The 17181-nt window shown below is 44.1% G+C and overlaps 2 protein-coding genes and 1 long non-coding RNA gene across 4 annotated transcripts; 2 read left to right on the top strand and 1 right to left on the bottom strand.

The window, feature by feature from the left end:
* Positions 1-911: 911 nt before the first annotated feature.
* Positions 912-4285, bottom strand: LOC133911570 (PHD finger protein ING1). The gene is made up of 7 exons (XM_062353866.1): positions 4091-4285; positions 3380-3451; positions 2532-2719; positions 1985-2045; positions 1715-1862; positions 1512-1641; positions 912-1398 (listed from the first exon to the last, which is right to left on the bottom strand). The coding sequence occupies exons 1-7, from the start codon at positions 4116-4118 to the stop codon at positions 1288-1290; spliced, it is 738 nt and encodes a 245-aa protein (XP_062209850.1). The 5' UTR covers positions 4119-4285; the 3' UTR covers positions 912-1287.
* A 129-nt stretch (positions 4286-4414) lies between these two features.
* Positions 4415-6178, top strand: LOC133911571 (uncharacterized). 2 transcript variants are annotated; one of them, XR_009908667.1, is made up of 3 exons: positions 4612-4839; positions 4948-5483; positions 5571-6178. It is a non-coding gene; the product is annotated as an uncharacterized LOC133911571 (long non-coding RNA). The 2 variants fall into 2 exon arrangements; XR_009908666.1 differs by having other exon boundaries at positions 4415-4839; positions 4948-6178.
* Positions 6179-9517: 3339 nt separating this feature from the next.
* Positions 9518-13392, top strand: LOC133911569 (cysteine--tRNA ligase CPS1, chloroplastic/mitochondrial-like). The gene is made up of 9 exons (XM_062353865.1): positions 9518-9819; positions 10464-10527; positions 10960-11121; positions 11436-11606; positions 11691-11972; positions 12052-12177; positions 12284-12487; positions 12607-12789; positions 12899-13392. Exons 1-9 carry the CDS (start codon positions 9641-9643, stop codon positions 13139-13141), a joined length of 1614 nt encoding a protein of 537 aa, XP_062209849.1. The 5' UTR covers positions 9518-9640; the 3' UTR covers positions 13142-13392.
* Positions 13393-17181: the final 3789 nt, after the last annotated feature.

The following is a 17181-nucleotide window of genomic DNA, read 5'->3' as shown; positions in this document are numbered from 1 at the left end:
CATAACCAATGTTAAGACAATAAACTATATTTCTAATTATCGGATAAAATTATTTCTAAATGCTATCTTAGGTTCGCAAATTATCATATACTGCTACCTCCTACGTCCACAGGTACAACTCCAATATAGTAAAAATAATATATTAAAAATAATATTCTACATTGCACTGCTATCGTACCATTTTTCTAAATAAATTTGATAATTTTCTAAACCCTAGGTCATAAATATCTAAAACCTATGTCATATACTACTACTGCACTAATTAACAACAATAAAAAGGAAAAAAAAAAGACTTACCCGAAATTATTCTTCAAATCCGCGGCTCAAATACAGCAGGGCTTCACCGACCTCTCTTCCTCCCCTCTCCTCTCCTCTCTTCTCCCCTCTTCTCAACTTTTTCTTTTTTCGGATTATAATGAAATTCTAGCCTATTTTTTGGTCTTTTTATAGGAGAGGACGGCCGGGCGAGCAGCGCAACGCAACGACCGGGGAGGCCCTGGGCGGTAAGGACCCCTACCTGCCCCCTCAGGGGGCGGTAAGGGAGCCGGCTCGGGCGGGCAGGCCGTACCCGCCCTCTGAGGGAGGCGGTTAGGCCTACCACCCTCTCAGAGGGCTGCAGACGTCTAGTTTTGCAAATTCTTCTGCAGGAAATCTATTTATTTAAATTTTTAATTAAATATATATAAAAAAAAACTCTCTAGGCTCTGCCCGAAAAGTATAACGGCCCAGCCCATGCTGTCCGCATCATTTCACATTGAGATAGAAATAAATACAACTTTGGGCTGTATCTGGTTCATTGGAACTACCTTAATGCCCACTCTGGCGTTGAACGCTGGATTTTCACAAAAGCTCGGCAGTAATTAAAATTCGCTGAGATAACACGCACCGGTACCTGGAACAACCGCCAAAAAGAGCACAAAATGCTGCATCCTCTTCAAAAGCACCGCGTAAAGCGGACGGTAAGGAGATCTAACTGTACATGACATAATTGAAGCCCGTACGAGCGGCAGATTACAAACCCAGCCTACCAAATCTCCAAAAGGCAACGTACACACCGCCTGCATTGCATAATTGCAAAGTCCTAAACCTAATAGGTCTTCGGTACTCCTCAGCAACATAGAAGTAACATGTACACGATCACTGAAACAACAATGGGAATCACTGTCTGTCACAAGGAACTGTGAGCAATAACGTTTTACCCCTGTCGGAGCACAACAGCATGCACGGCCATCGTCATCAACATTCAACAACCAAGGCCTACCTCCTAGCATCCATGAGGATCAAATATCATTTGCCTTTTCGCTTCTTCTGGAATCCGATGCAATTCGGGCAATACCACTTTCCCTTGGGTTGCTCTTTCAAGCCCACGCATCCAAAGTGAAACCACTCGATCTTGCACTGCCAAATGGATACAAAAATGATTAAAAAAAAAAACAAATGCGGGTACGAAAATGAAACGTACAAAACTGAAGTAGAGCAAGGGAGGGAAAAAGGGGGGAAATGTTACGTACATCAGGATTGTCGCAAGCGACCATCTCACCATAACTGACTTGGTTGCAGAGGCAGTACGTGGGTTCATTAGGATCCACAGGCAACTCTAAATCAATAGCCGGCCCTGGCTGCTGAGTGGGTACCTTAGCCCTGCAAATAAGGGTTGGTCTGTTACAGTGAGAAAACATGGCTGGATTAAACTTACTTCAGAAGCAAAACATACTTCTTCCGACCCCCTCTGCCTCTTTCGCCAGATCTTCCACTTTTCGGAGTAGCAACAGCAGTTGACGCTCCGGCACTAGCAGTTGCAGTTGCAGTAGCAGTAGCAGCAATAGCCGTGCCTGCAGCAACAGCTGCTGCTGCCTCCTTTTCTGTTCACCAGAACACGTGGTATACAATTAGTCAGTAAGAAAAGTATGCAACTCAAAGATTAAAATCAAACTACACTGAATTCTAAAGCAACTGAAGTCTTATGCAACGGGTACAAACATACCTTGTCGAAGTTCTTCAAGCTTTCTCATGAATTGATCGAGCTGTTGGATATGCGCATCAACCTATATCACATATCTAAATCAGCAAAGTCCAGCACATTCTCAATTCAGGAACATCGCCGCAACATGAGACATGCTTATGCAGCAGAACCTAGCAAGAGATACACTAATGTAAAATTATTGACAAATCTTAATTAAAATGCTGCGATCTGTTAGTTGGAACCTAAATCAATTGCAGGTAAGATGGAAGATGTATTTTACCTGGATGGAACGAGATGGAATAACACAGATAAATAATACATGAAACAAAAAGTGGCATGTTTTGCCTTTCTTTCCATCTGAGTGGAGAGAAAAAATCTCCAGCAATATTAATATTCCTTTTTCAGAAATGAGGGGATCAAAAAAGAAGTGAAAACAACATGCACAACGATCTTATGCCATTTTCCCTTCCCCATGTTCTCTCCCTTCCCCCATTAAAATATAGAACAAAAATGACATGCTCATGGTACAATGGACTTTTCCACACGTATGTAACTGAGAGACTCTTACCAGGTCGTAAGTCTGAGTAGCTAAAGCAACCTTCTCATCAGCAATTCTAACACAATGTTTCTGCTCCTCTGTCGCTTCATCAGAAAACTTGAGTTTTGCTGGGTCAAATGTAATACTTCTGGATTCAAGCCCATGCTTAATGTCCTCTATTTCTTGCTGACAACGCTGCTCATTTTCCAGCTGCACACCTAATTAGAAGCACAAAACGGGTGCTATTTTCAGGGCAAAACGCTGAAGAACTTAAGTTTAATAAAGATCGCAGTTCTCGATAGGAGAAACAAAGGCAGTTAACATTACACTCATACAACAACATAAATAACTAGTTCAGTGGCTTAGTCTGGACAATGTTATGTTATGTATATTGACTTATAAAGCTATGATATAGAAAATTTTCTTTTTCGGCCAACGATTTTATGTTGGTGTGCCTTGCCACACCCCAGATAAAAATTAATATTCACCAAATTTTGGGAAGTGAATCTCAGACAATATCCATTTGCATGATATGTAATTGACAAGAGGTCGAAGTATAAAAATGTTGTCATTTGCAAAAGCATCTGCAATCCTGCAAGTAATAATACCCAATATTTGTTTCTAGCTCTTTTGTTCAAAAAGGAAAGACTGCACAACATTAATCAGAAAGAAAGCAGAACACTGGGCTTTCTTACAACACATGAAAAATATAATAAAAATGTAATAGCATTTGCAAGCAGCAGCATTAGATGTGTCCTCTTAAGATGCATCTGGGATTCATGCTCAACCTTTATCGCACTAAGATTAATTTCCTACGCATATTTTAAGAGAAAATGAAGAAAGTGGTTAACTAACATGACATTCAAAACTCAGCATACCTTGCAAACTTTTATCCAGCTCTCGCAGTAATGAATAGTTCCTGTGCAGCATAGCTGGCAATGCTTCAACACCTGAGAGTAATCAAACAGGGTAATGTGTTTATGTGCGTATGAATGATATTAATGTATAAATGCACCTAGGTGACGAATTTCCCATCCGAAGGGATAAGTCGAATCAGGAAAACATAATATTGACTCCGAGATTTAATGCAATAAGGACAGCATCTTCAAAAGTTTTTTGCTGGCGAAAACAATACTCTCCATACCCAACACTCCAACTTTAACGTCTAAATTTCAATTTATCAATAGGTGCAAGGAAACATGCAAGTAAAATAAAGTGCATACATACAGAAGCTTCAATCAATAATAGCTGATGATTGTACTATTTGCCCAGCTACAAACAGACATCTGATATTCCTAACAAGAACAGGACACTTCTATGGAAAATACATAATCACTATGACGCAGGTAGCTTAGTCTTAGGTCGTCTCATTCAACACGTCTCATGTACTGTCACTGCAATGCCATCTAATCAAGTAATCATGAAACCCTAAAACAGCCTGGTATACGGTATAGCCAATCGGGAAGCATCCAGAAATTCTATATCAACTCCGTCGTAAGGATACAACAAAACAAGAAACTTTGCGAGGGTTCGCGAGGAAGCGCGCGACCTAGGAAGGCGCGCGCCCTAGCGAGAGGAAGAACACTCACTTGCTTGGAAGTCCTCGAGGAATCCCATGGCCCTGGGGTTCGGTAGCCGCGGCCCGGATCTGTCCGTTTGTCACCCTCTCGCCGGCCCTCCCAACCACGCCCAGAAAATCGAGATGCGATGCGGGAGGGAGGGGAACGACCGGAGGAAGAGGAAAGAGGCACGCCGGCCGGCGCGGCAGGTGGTGGAGGTGCGCTTCGGAGATCCCCTTTTCGCAGATAAGCCCTCCACGTGAAAGGTAATTTCAGTTTCAGCGTGCTGACATCTTTCTCATACGAGCCCATGTGGCCCACTACTCCGTGATCGACAACATGTGGCCCATTGAGTTCGGCCCATTTCGATCGTTTGGCTGCCCACGAGCGACCGGATTAAAACCCTAAAGGCTTGTTCGGTTGGTCCGGGGACAGCCGGGGTCGTGGCCTGACCCCGTGGATCAGCCTGGCGCGGAAAAATTCACAGCCCAGTAACTTTTGCGTCTTCGTCTAAGCTTAGTCGGGATTCTAACCTGGCCCACCCCATTGTTTCCCCCTCTCTCGGGCCTGGAAAAAACCATCGAGTCCGTACTCCGTAGGCGTGGAAAAAAATCCTCGACGCGAGTCGGAGGCGGTGCTGCGGCGGCTACGCGACTCGAAGGCGACGTCGACGAGGTGGTCTCCCCTCCGACGTCCATCTCCTCCGGATGGCTGTTCGTTCGGATGGTTGGAGGCGGTGCTCGGATTTGAGAGCTTCAGATTTCTTGGACGTCCTGTAGGTATGTGGTTATCTTTCGATTGGATTGGATCCACTTTTTTTGGATTGGTGGTTCTTAGATTTGGTTCTTGGATGGAAGATTGATGTGGTTTCCCTGTGTGATTTGAAGGTAAAAATACTCCTTTTTTTCTTCTCGGCCGGCGGATGGACGCGAGGGAGGTGTGAAGCCTGGTCGCTAACATGCTAGTGGAGAGATTCGGGGGAGAGGAGCGCGTGGTGAGGAGCGCCGACAAGTTGGTCATTGTAGCGACGAGGCGGATGGAGCTCACTGGGAGGGACGCCAGTTTCTCGATCCCAACCGAAGCAAGTGACTTTGAGTCATGGAAGCATTTGTCGAGCACAGACTTTGAGCTTGAGAGGCCAGCAAGCGCCGCTCCAGTAAAGAGTAGCTCACATGGGCACCACAAGAAGTTGTTGAATGGTTCTGGCCTTAACCTCTCGACCATTGCCCACCTGGAGAGTTTATCCGGGAAATCCAACTACCTACCTGGATCCCTGTAGATGCTACTTTGGAAGCATATCATGATGAAACAGAAACATGCCTGGAGATTATTGTCCCTAAATTCCGTATTGGTCCTGAAGAACATGAAGTGCATGTGTCCGTGAGGCCACCCTCGTCGTGGTGCCAATGAAAACATGTTCAAGGTGTGTGATGGATGTTCCTGTATTAGTTAGTAGTCCATTCTTGTTAGCTTCCCTTGACTGATGTTATGTTGTCTGCTAATCTTCTAGTGTGCGAGGAGACATGTCGTGTGAAGGTTTTTTATTGTTACCATAAAACACAGTACAACAAATGCACCTCAGTTTTGCTAATTGTGACGGAAAACAGCCCTGATTGATTGAAGCATTATGGTGGTTGGCAATTGCAGCATTTGGAACATTTTGTTGCGATATGCTACAGGTCACAAGGAACATATCTGCACTACTAAGTTCTTTGTTTCAATGTGCTTGTTTGGGGATACGTTATGCATTACTTTTGTTTTGGCTGGAATTTTTGTTATGTCAAAAGGTTGGTTGCCTGCTCGATGTGCTTCTACGTGTACATCACTGACGTCAACAATTTGCTTGTTCTACAGAATGGCTCCTGGATAACCGTATAGGCATTTTCTATAGATGGTAAGAAAGCTTGCTTTTGGGTATTCTTGGAAAATTCATCTCAAATAGATGGAAGCTACCACATGTCGGTACCTTTAGGATTTGTTAATGTTCTCATGGGAATTAATTAGTGGTTTTTTAGCATTTGTGAACATTTCCCAGGAATTTCTGCAAGACAGTTGTAATCTATTGGAAACTGTATCTTATCTATTATCAATATAGAAGTGATTAGTGTCTTTCAGTAATGTGTTCTGTACTATTACCATTCAGCGCATTCAGTATTTGGTCCAATCAGTATCATCCAGTACAGGTGTTTGGTTCAACCTTATGAGAATTTGAAATTCAGTCTGAACATTTTGCTAGTGTACTGGACGACCATCCAATGGATTTGTTATTCCAGTGTATTTTGTTTGGCACAACACACTGTTTAAATTTTAACATTGCATGATGTCATCGAGATAACATAGTGAATGCTGGCACAATGGTTTGTAATGCAGATATGTGGTAGCTTCCATCTATTTGAACAACGTGTCAGCATGAAAACCTCAGCTAAAATCCTAGCCAAAACCGAATATATTCTTTAAGAGAGGGATTAGGGGAAGCAAGGGATTCATCCCTCACAGGATTTGGGTGACATAGGAGGGATTCACTCAATTCTTCTCTGGATAGGTTCCCGTTAAGGATTAAATCCTAAAGAACCGAATAAATCCTAAATGGTGTTTGGATAAATAGTGGATTTTGGGGGAGAAAGGGAGAGGGAGCTTGAGTTGAGAGGGAGGGAGAGTTCTTGCTTGGCCGGTTGAGGCGAGAGGAGCACGGGAGTGGAGTGAGGGAGCAGGTGAGGGAGTGAGGTGATAGGGCCGGCTAACTAGGTGGATCTCACGTGTAAAAGAAAAATGGTCTATTTTAACTGTGAATTCTATTCTTTTCTCTTCTGAAATTCTTTCTCTCGTCCGAATGATTTTAAATGAATTGCACTAGTGTTCTAAAATAATTTGCCTTTAAAACTAATCATGACGCTAATGATACATAATTAGACTTAATCATGCGATTATGAATTTGGGACGTGATACAAGTAGTGCCAGTACCTCCCTCACAAGATTTCGGCTAGGCGCACGAGTAAGTGTGTTATTGTAGGTAATATTAGTATTTTAGATGATTCATGTTAATAAACTATAATTGTTTATATCATGTACACGAGGAGCGCATAGGGGGGCAAAGGTATGTGGGATTGGGTATCCGTGAATGCCGAGCACCTACAGAGGTGCACAGAGTCAACCGCGGTGGATGTTGTCGTTACTGTTGTATAATACAATGACGCTACGTACTGAGAGTACCTTTTGTGGTACCATCCGCGCACGCGTACCACCTTACTTAGTGGACTTGTAGAGCTGGTCCTTCGACCCTTCGTCGAGGATCGTGCCCGTCTTCTTCATATTATGGTAAATGATGTAGTACTTATAATGATTTTTATTTGTTAAACCTCTATATTACTGATATAACCCACATCTTATACAGATATAAGCGGTGCAAGCTTGTAATGACCAGGAGACTGAGGAGATTGAGGATCAATTGCGTGCTTGTTGTAGTCTCTGTGGTTATTTGGTTATTTTGTCTAAGTATTGGTTCCTCGGTGTCTAACCTAATGTTTAGTTTTAGCGTTTCAATGTTGCGTTTTTGGTTCTTTCTTTTGGACTATCTTTTCATTATGTTTTCGTATCTAAGACAGTAAACTCTATATTGGTGATTTTTCCGTTACTCTGTTAATGTAAATGAGGGTATCTCCGCATTCGTTACTTCGATTGCTCTCATTGGCCATTGTTAGTACGACGTATATGATCTAAATCTATCTCTACTTTTTTATTTTTTTACAACAGCTCTTTTTACTGGATCTTTATTGGAGGTCTTAATAGAGGATATACGGGACGGAGATCGAACCCTATCGAACTGGCTCCACCCATATAACATTGCCATCGTGCTACAAACATGTCCGCGGGAAATGCTATCTCTACTCGGGAAATGCTTAATTATAGTTCAAATAGGCACACTAGAAAAACACAAGCAAGATACTTTGCCTTGCTATAAATTCTTGCCAGCAGCTGGGCGTAGCCGCCGGCCTTTTCTTAAATCTTTCTGGTGGCAAATTGATGATTTGTTATTAAAAAGATGGTTTCCTGAGAGCTTTACTTTTCGCCCTATAAATGAAAATTGTTTGCTTTAATTAACTCCCTCCTTCAAACCATGCGACTTCGTATCCTTCCACATAAACCAACAAGTTTCAGCCTTATGTGTCGCCGATTGTGGTACTGTTGACTTCGTGTGTAGTGATTGAATGACCAGTAATTCAAGGTAAACATAGAGTTAGTGTTGGGACTGGGTTCCCAGATAAAGAGAGCCTTCGGATACGGAGGTATTGGAAGGCGCTCAGAGCGACACGTGTTGGAGGCGGAACAGTCTTTTGATATCTCTTCCGGTTACACTGTGGCTCTATTTATAACCCGTAACCGGCAACCACAGGTGCCGTTTACAAATCGTACCCCCTTACCTGCTACATTCTCGAAATATCCGGAGGTATTATGGTATAAATAGGCATAATCGTATAATTACAGCAATACCCTGGGCAACCGAAATCGAGCCCACTGTGTCAAGGTGATTTATCTCTCCGCAGGACGTCGAAGCCTCCTTTGCCTGGATGCCCATCGGATAGCCTTCGTCCCCCGGCGAAGATCAGCTCGCGTCTTCGCCCGCTGCGAACAATGCGGACTGCAAACCCGGGCTTCGCTTTTCAGTCGAAGGTCTCCTTCGTCGTCGCTGGTACGGGAACTCGAAGATGCAAGCGCGTCTACACCCTTCGACCAACGTTGCTCTACGATCTTCGCCGCTGACAGATAAGTTCCCTGTAACAAAACTACAAAAGCTATCACGTAGCATCTCCAGTAGACTTCGTGGTTTCCTTCGAAGTAGGGGTGGCGGAAGATGATCCCCAACAGTTAGTCTGGTTTGATTATTAATGTAAACATAGTTAATAGAACTAATTTAGTTTGCGAGTATTGTGGGGTATGAGGTGTAATTCAAGGTAAAAAAAAATGTACATAAAGGTATAATAATTTATTATTTAGACAAATAATTATGATGTAAGAGTATTACCTGTGTAGATATATTTGTTTTGTCTATATTATAGAAAGGTATTTGTATTCAGCAGCTTGATCTAGCGTCTTTATATTAGTTATTCAGCAGTGATGCATACTGAATTAGCTAGTCTTAATAAATTAGAAGAAGATACACGACATCATAGAAGAAAAGTTAGCGAAGTTAGAACAAAGTTAAATTAAATTAAATAAAATGTTTACCATATTACACTCATCGAACAATCTAACGTGAACACCAAAATATTCATCAGAAAATCTAATATACACCAGATGGTTACACCGGATTCCGGAACAAGCTTCGACAGAGATGAAGAAGTCCATGCGCCAACCCTTGTCAGATGTTCCAAGTTAGTCCAACACGCTCTGTTCTCAACCCTTATCAGAGCACAGAATTTAAAAAACTGTTGAAATATGGGGTCTTACTTGCAAGATTCGTGATAACACAACCCGCACAGACAGGGACCCCGCCGCAAAATCCTCTCCTCGCCCCTGCTCTTGCCCCGCCGCCGCGGCTTCTTGGGTTAGCGCCTCCAGTCCTCTCTGCTCCATCCTCCCACCATGGCAGAGACGAAGACGCCGCCGCAGCTGGAGCTCTTTAACTCGATGACGAAGAAGAAGGAGCCCTTCCAGCCCCGGGTGGAGGGCAAGGTCGGCATGTACGTCTGCGGCGTCACGCCCTACGACTTCAGCCACGTCGGCCATGCCCGCGCCTACGTCGCCTTCGATGTGCTCTACAGGTAGTGCTCTCCTCGGATCTGGCTCCCCTTTGGCTTCCTAGGTGCGCAGTTGGTGGGATCGGCTGCTGTAGTGCGATGCGTTTAGTAGGTGGGAATTCTCGGTGCTAAGTGTGTGAGGATTGAGGGGTTTAGTTCAGTATTTGTTGGACTTCGTTTGCTCCAGTTGCTCATATGTGCAGTTGTGAATTTGTTCTCGCGATTGGGAAACGGTGTAGTAGTGGTGGCTCTAGGGCAGTGTTGTGGGCTTGTGGTTTGTTGATCATGCTCGGATTGGGTGTTTAGTACCTGTTAGGTGGAGCCAGATGATGTTTGATTGCGTTAATTTCTAGTTGTCTCTGATCTCTGGATGTTTGTTTGGTGGTTTATGCGACAAATTAAACCGATGACCTCTGGCCCTGCATTTGGTTCCATCATCGGAATAAATTACTCCCATATATTCAACCTGCAATCTGACTAACTTGGAACATGTTTTGTTATCGTTCAAATCAAATCTACAGTTTTATTGTTCAAACAAAATGTTTCAATACAATCGCCAAATTGCTATATCTTAAGTTTGAGCTAAAATGTACTATGAAGCTTTCACTACTGCTACGCTTGCTTCTTATGTTATATTTATCGTATAATTGGTGTTACATTCCATGTAGGTACCTTAAATTCTTGGGGTATGAAGTTGAATATGTGCGGAATTTCACTGATATTGATGATAAGGTAATAACGTGTCCATATCATTCTTGAAATACACTTTAACAATTTATAAATGGAAGGAGAAATATCTTATTTATGCTGAAAGTATCATCTATATGTGAACTTGTTATGTTGTCAACTAGTTAAACTAAGGAAAGCATTCTCATTTTTTAAAATAAAAGAAAAGATAAAAATATATAGCCATATTGTCACCAGCTCCACAGTTGCCCTCACTAGTCACCTGTGCTATCACTTTGTTTCGCTGCATGGGTGCATGTTTCATAGACGAGATCCCATGTTTAGAAAGTGGTTCTTGTTTTTATTTAAGATGAAAAGTATTTGGAACTTACATGTTGTTGCAGTTTAGACTTCTATTCAGATGCTCTCTACTTTGTTCAGTGTATTTTCCTATCTTTTTGTTCTTTAGTGATTCCAGAACTTGCTTTGGTTGTACAGATTATTAGGCGGGCAAATGAAGCTGGCGAAACAGTTACAAGTTTGAGTAGTCGGTTTATCAATGAGTTCCTTCTTGATATGGCTAAGCTCCAGTGCTTACCTCCTACTTGCGAGCCACGTGTCACAGAGCACATTGAGCATATTATAGAGTTGATAACCAAGGTATGTTCTAGTATTGCAGCAAATAGTACAACTAGGAAGCCTAACTGTTCTTTTTATGATACTGCGCAGCGGTTGTAAACCAAAGCAAACCTGGTGATTACATTTATTTGTCGCCATAAAAAATAATGTACAACCAAACCCACACTCTTAAATATTATCTCTGCTTCCAGCATTGTGAGCAATCATGCATACCTTACTATACATAATACCGGTCCAACAGAATTGTAATATGATCCTTTTTATCTCTTATAGCACAAGAAATTATTCACTCAGCAGCTGCAATTGTTTCTCGCTTTGTGTATGTTTCTGGACAGATAATGGAGAATGGGAAAGCCTATGCTATGGAAGGGGATGTTTACTTTTCAGTTGATAGTTTTCCCGAATATCTCCGTTTATCTGGAAGGAAGTTAGATCATAATCTTGCAGGTGTCCGAGTTGCTGTCGATACGAGAAAGCGTAATCCTGCAGATTTTGCTTTATGGAAGGTAACTTTGGTGCATTGATATTTCTGGCTTACTCCTGTGTGTTTGTTACTTTCTTCTCATCCTTTAGCTGATCACTATTTTCAGGCTGCTAAGGAGGGTGAGCCCTTTTGGGAAAGTCCTTGGGGCCGGGGAAGGCCTGGATGGCATATTGAATGCAGCGCAATGAGTGCTCACTATTTAGGACATGTGTTTGATATTCACGGTGGAGGGAAAGATTTGATTTTTCCTCACCATGAGAATGAACTTGCACAAAGCCGAGCAGCTTATCCAGAGAGTGAGGTGAAGTGCTGGATGCACAATGGCTTTGTTAACAAGGATGATCAGAAAATGTCAAAATCAGACAATAACTTCTTCACAATCAGAGATGTAAGGGGGTGAACACCTGGCTCAATGAGTTTAATCTTTCAGGTTTCTCTTGAGATCTTTAACAGTTGTTTTCTTTCAGATTATTGCTCTATACCATCCAATGGCGTTAAGATTTTTCCTGATGCGCACACATTATAGATCCGATGTGAATCACTCTGATAATGCAATTGAGATTGCATCAGATCGTGTGTACTACATTTATCAGGTGCTTTATTTAACTTCAATAATCAGTTATATTGACTTAATATCCAAACAATTTATTGAATTTGGGCAATAATTATCTTTTTGTCTCACTTGTAAATTTTATCTAGACTTTATATGACTGTGAGGAAGTGTTGTCTAAATATCGTGAAGAGGTTATCTCTGTCCCGGTCCCAGCCGAGGAGCAAAATGTGATTGACAGGCACCATTCAGCTTTCTTGGAATATATGTCAGATGATCTCAAAACTACAGACGTTCTGGATGGCTTCATGGACCCGCTGAAGGCCATAAACAGCAATTTGAATGATTTGAAGGTATGTTGGTGCTGTTTCTTGTGCTTCCAAGTTCCAAGGTTTAAATGTTTTGAGATTGTACCTGGCACTATCCTTTTCTTTGGACTTTGTGGTAGATATAACACCTTTCCTACTTTCAGAAGCTGCAGCAAAAACTAGAACAGCAAAAGAAGAAGCAGCAGCAGCAGAAGAAGCAGCAACAAAAGCAACAGCAACCACAAAAACAGCCAGAAGATCATATTCAAGCTTTGATCGCACTGGAGACAGAAACTAAAAATAAACTATCTATACTCGGTCTGATGCCACTATCACCTTTGGCAGAGGTACTAAAGCCACTGTGCCAGTCTAAAAATAAAATAAAATCCCACACTCTAGACATGTTTTCAGTTTATGATGATGACATGTTTGATGTTCGAAATTTCGATCCGTTAGGTACTGAAGCAATTGAAGGACAAAGCATTAAAGCGAGCAGGATATACTGAAGAACAGTTGCAAGAGCAGATTGAGCAGAGAACTGCCGCAAGGAAGAACAAGCAGTTTGAGGTATCTGACGGAATCAGGAAAAAGCTTGCCACTTTGGGCATTGCTCTGATGGATGAACCTACTGGTACAGTATGGAGACCATGCGAACCAGAGCAGTCTGAAGTCGGTGAAACAAGTGACGGTGTAAGCTGAAATAACATTTGCAGGAGCATAGCTGTTGCAGCTATGTATAACTGTAGATTAACACGGCACCATTTTTGGATGTGGTATTCGGGGTTCCAAATTCACTGGCCAGTAGAAACTTGTGTTCCTGGTTATGTAAGAAGCAAGCCCCCCCCCCCTTCCATCCCGATATACAGGACTCCTTGCGCAAGTTGTGTTCTTGATTTAAATATGAAATTCGTTACATCCATTTGAATGAACAGAATGATTAGTTGGCACTATGTTTCTGATTCAGTTTGGCTCTTTCGTTCGGTGCTTTGATTTGGCCCTTTTCTTTTGGTGCTTGCTTATGATTGGTTAACATATGTTGGTGCTCCAGTGAATAGGCAGAGAGTGATGATGATTGGGTGCTCATTAACCAGATGGTGATTCAACCGCAACAAATCGAATCAATTGCTGCAGCAGGATCACGCGCTACTCAAATTAGTTCTGACGCATGGATGAGATATGGTGTTGGGTGGGAAATACTAACTCTGCATGTTTTTATGTATGCATGGTCTATTTTAATTTTTTTTTTCATTTAATACTTATTTATTCGTTGATTTTTTTTTCATACCTCATGTTTTTTTTGCACTTAGCACCTAGTACGAATCTCAACACAAAGCCAAGCACAGCGCTGCACCTCAACCATTTGGAACGCCTCAGAGTTGCAGATGGGCTCCATCGCCGCCTCCATATCGTCACGCCGCAGCTTCACCCCCATCGCCAGCCCCCTAACACCTCCTCTGAAGAATCTCGCAGCACCATAACCTACAAAACACCGACCAAATCGCCACGATGGCATGGGATAGAGGGAATCTACCATGGTGTCGTATCTTATGTTGGCAAGGACGCGGTTGCGCTGCATAGCGCCCGGAGCTCACGGCGTCGAAGTCCATGGCTGCCGCCTCCTCCTCCTCCATCTCTCTCGTTCCCTTCCTTCTTCCCATTTGGGTGCGAGGGGTTTTCTGGATGGAGAAGTGAGCGCTCTGTTCGGCGGGTCATGGAGGCAGTCTGAGCACCAAGGCAGGTGCGGGGTGCTCGGAGCCGCCATGGCAATGGCCAATGGCCTTGGTGAGGTCGGGACGGTCGGTTAGCTCCTTCAATGGTCCGATGCATAACTCTATCCAGACTACACACATTTGATCCAACGATAATAGCTTGCCCACCTGAGGATTGACTGCGGTCAACATATTTCACATAACAGATACCCCCTCCTCCACTTTTTTTCATAAAGGCCTCTAAAATAGATTAATAATAATCACGATCCAAATATTTACGTAAACTCTAAAATGGAGTGTAAACTCTTTTAATTTGGAGCACGATTAATAATCACATCCAGCTTATTGCAGAAGCCCCCTTGAATGGATCTACTTTTTCACAAAATAGTCCATCCACGCTATATGACCCCATGGCTTAGAGCATCTCCAAGAGAACATCCATCACGCCCTCCATCCCTCCCAGTAGCCAAATCGAGAAAATTTAGTGCTCCAGCGGTCTCGCCATCGCGCACGCTATTTTGCTCGGTGCGCTATCCCGCTCCCTCCGCACGCTAGATCTGGCGTCTCCCTCCCGCACGCTATCCTCCAACCGCCCGCTCGCCCCCGTGTGCTCCCGCCACGATTCGGCCTCCGCGGCTCCACCCCGAGACACCGACGCCTCCGACCTCCGCGGCTCCGCGCTTCCGCCCCGAGCCCCCGACGTCGCCAGACTCTGCAGCTCCCCTCCGTGGATCTGGGCGGATTGGGATCGATCTTCGGATTTTTGCTCTTGCGCGGAAGCTGTGCTGCTCTGACTCCCCGAGGCGACGCAGCTGAGCACGCTGCCCCCGCCCGCCGGTCCCTCCCTCCGTCGGATCCTCCACCCGCCGCAGCACCGCCCCTCTCGCGGCCTAGTGGAGCGGAGATCCGTCCGGCCGTGGGTTGGTTTATTCTTCCGTTGGTGGTGAGTAATCCCAGCTTGTTTGACTGGATGGGTTCCCTGGTGGCGGAAGGTGCTGTCCAAGCTGGTGGCGTTCGGGCTGAAGGTGCTGCTGGACAAGCAGAGCGGGGATTCGTCCTCGGTGAAGAGGCGCATGCGAGCGATGGAGCTGCGGACCATCCTCACTAGGCTCGGCCCGACCTTCGTCAAGATTGGGCAGGGGCTGTCCACACGCCCCGACCTGTACCTCGAGGAGCTCGTCGAGCTGCAGGTGCTTCGTTGCGCATTCTTGACTTTCTTGCCTGGGCAATCTCTAATTGTTAAGTTCATTCCAGGATAGCACTATCGATGCTTGAATCATGACGCATTCAGTTTTTTCTCTCCCTCTCTAAGCTGAAAACTGCTGAAGTGGCAGCAACCTTCCGAATTCAGTTTTGACGCATCGCCTTCCTCCCGCGGGTGTCGCCGTTTCCGAGCAGGAGAGCGCTCAATCGGTGAAATATTGTTAGTTACATAATACTATTAAAAAAATAAGAGAGAGAATATGAAAGGTGAAATATGGATGTGCTGTTGGAGTGATAGATTTATATGGAGGAGGAATCTTTATAGATGACAATCTATATGGAGATATGGATGGTGTATTATAGATGATCTGTTGGAGTTGCTCTTATGGCCTTCCCGTCCGGCGACGGCGACGGCCGCTTCGTCGTCGCGAATGGACTCCGCTCCTCAGGGAAAAAAAAGCTCTTGGTGGGCCGGAAACCACCATGGCACCATCACCCTCTCCTCGTCCCCGGCGCCTCGCACATCGCCACGCCGTGACGCTAACCGCCGTCCGCGGCGGCGCCTGCGGTGCGTCTTGTGGTGGTCTGCACGTACGAGTCACCGGATCTTGGTGGTGCGGAAGGAGGGCAGTAATCCGGAGGGATTTTCGCCACCGTAAACAACTCCGGCTCGTCGGCGTCCTTGCTCATCAGCGTCAGGCCGGGGGACTCTATGAGCACCGTTTCTTGGTGCCCTCATCTCGTCGAGGCCTAACCAATCAGGTACCAGACCACAGATCGATGATGCTACCTTTACACACGTACAGTCACAGATCTCTCTTACACCAATCAGACATCGATAGTACCTTTACACTCGTACTACTGAAAACAAAGCAACCTGAAACGCCCAAGATTTTTTTGGATAATGGAAAATGAAACGCCCAGAGAGAGAGACTCTTGTTCAGAAGTGAAACAAACACCTTCAAGAACGGGCCATGACAAATCTAATTACAATCAAACAGCCAAGAATTAGACTTGCCTATAGATCCAACAATACATCAGCTCTTGCTTTTCTTGTACGAACTCACAGCACCATCTTCTGATTCTGCAGCGGTGGCCTCCATACAAGACACTTTCCGGCACCAGCGATGATATTGGCACCTATCCAACGGCGCCGGATCTGACACCGACGATGCCATTGACCAGAAAGCAGCGAACAACCATTGAGAGAGTCTTCTAAGAAAGCAGATGAAATACGGAGCAGGAGATGTGGGTTCTTGATTTCTTGAAGTGTCTCTCTCCCTCAGAAGTGATGGCCACATCCACTTCTCATTGGTCCAAAAGCAAGGGACTTAGAGGGAAAGGGGGATGGGCAAATGAGGGTTACACATCACTTCTTCAATTTAAGGGCCACTCATCACGTCATCAACTGTAACTAAATCAAGTGTCCACCACTGACATTTCTGTTAACATGCATGTAGTCTTATTGTTAGAAGGCACCAAACTTCTCCACCAGCTCAAGCTTCTGGAGTTGTCAAAGCTACTATTCTTAAGCTTCAATGTACTCAATGAAGTTTCTTTTGTTTTGCCAAATGCCGATCACAAATAATGTTGGGTTCCTTTGTGTTTAGTAGCAGTACCATCCACTAATTAATAAAAAGGAAATGATAGTGTCTGAAATGAAAACGAAATATTTAAACAAAGGCTGTCCTGGACTAAAATGATGTGCCCCGTACTGAAATTTGAAAGTGTATGTCCAGTCATGTCCTTTTTAGTACTGATTACTTGAGTGCAACAGTACCAATTTCTCAGAGTAGTAGGTAGGTGTTTCCTGAATATGAGTCTCTC

This window comes from Phragmites australis, chromosome 3, assembly GCF_958298935.1.
Source record: "Phragmites australis chromosome 3, lpPhrAust1.1, whole genome shotgun sequence".
NCBI lineage: Eukaryota > Viridiplantae > Streptophyta > Magnoliopsida > Poales > Poaceae > Phragmites > Phragmites australis.
This window is presented reverse-complemented; position numbering and strand designations above follow the sequence as displayed.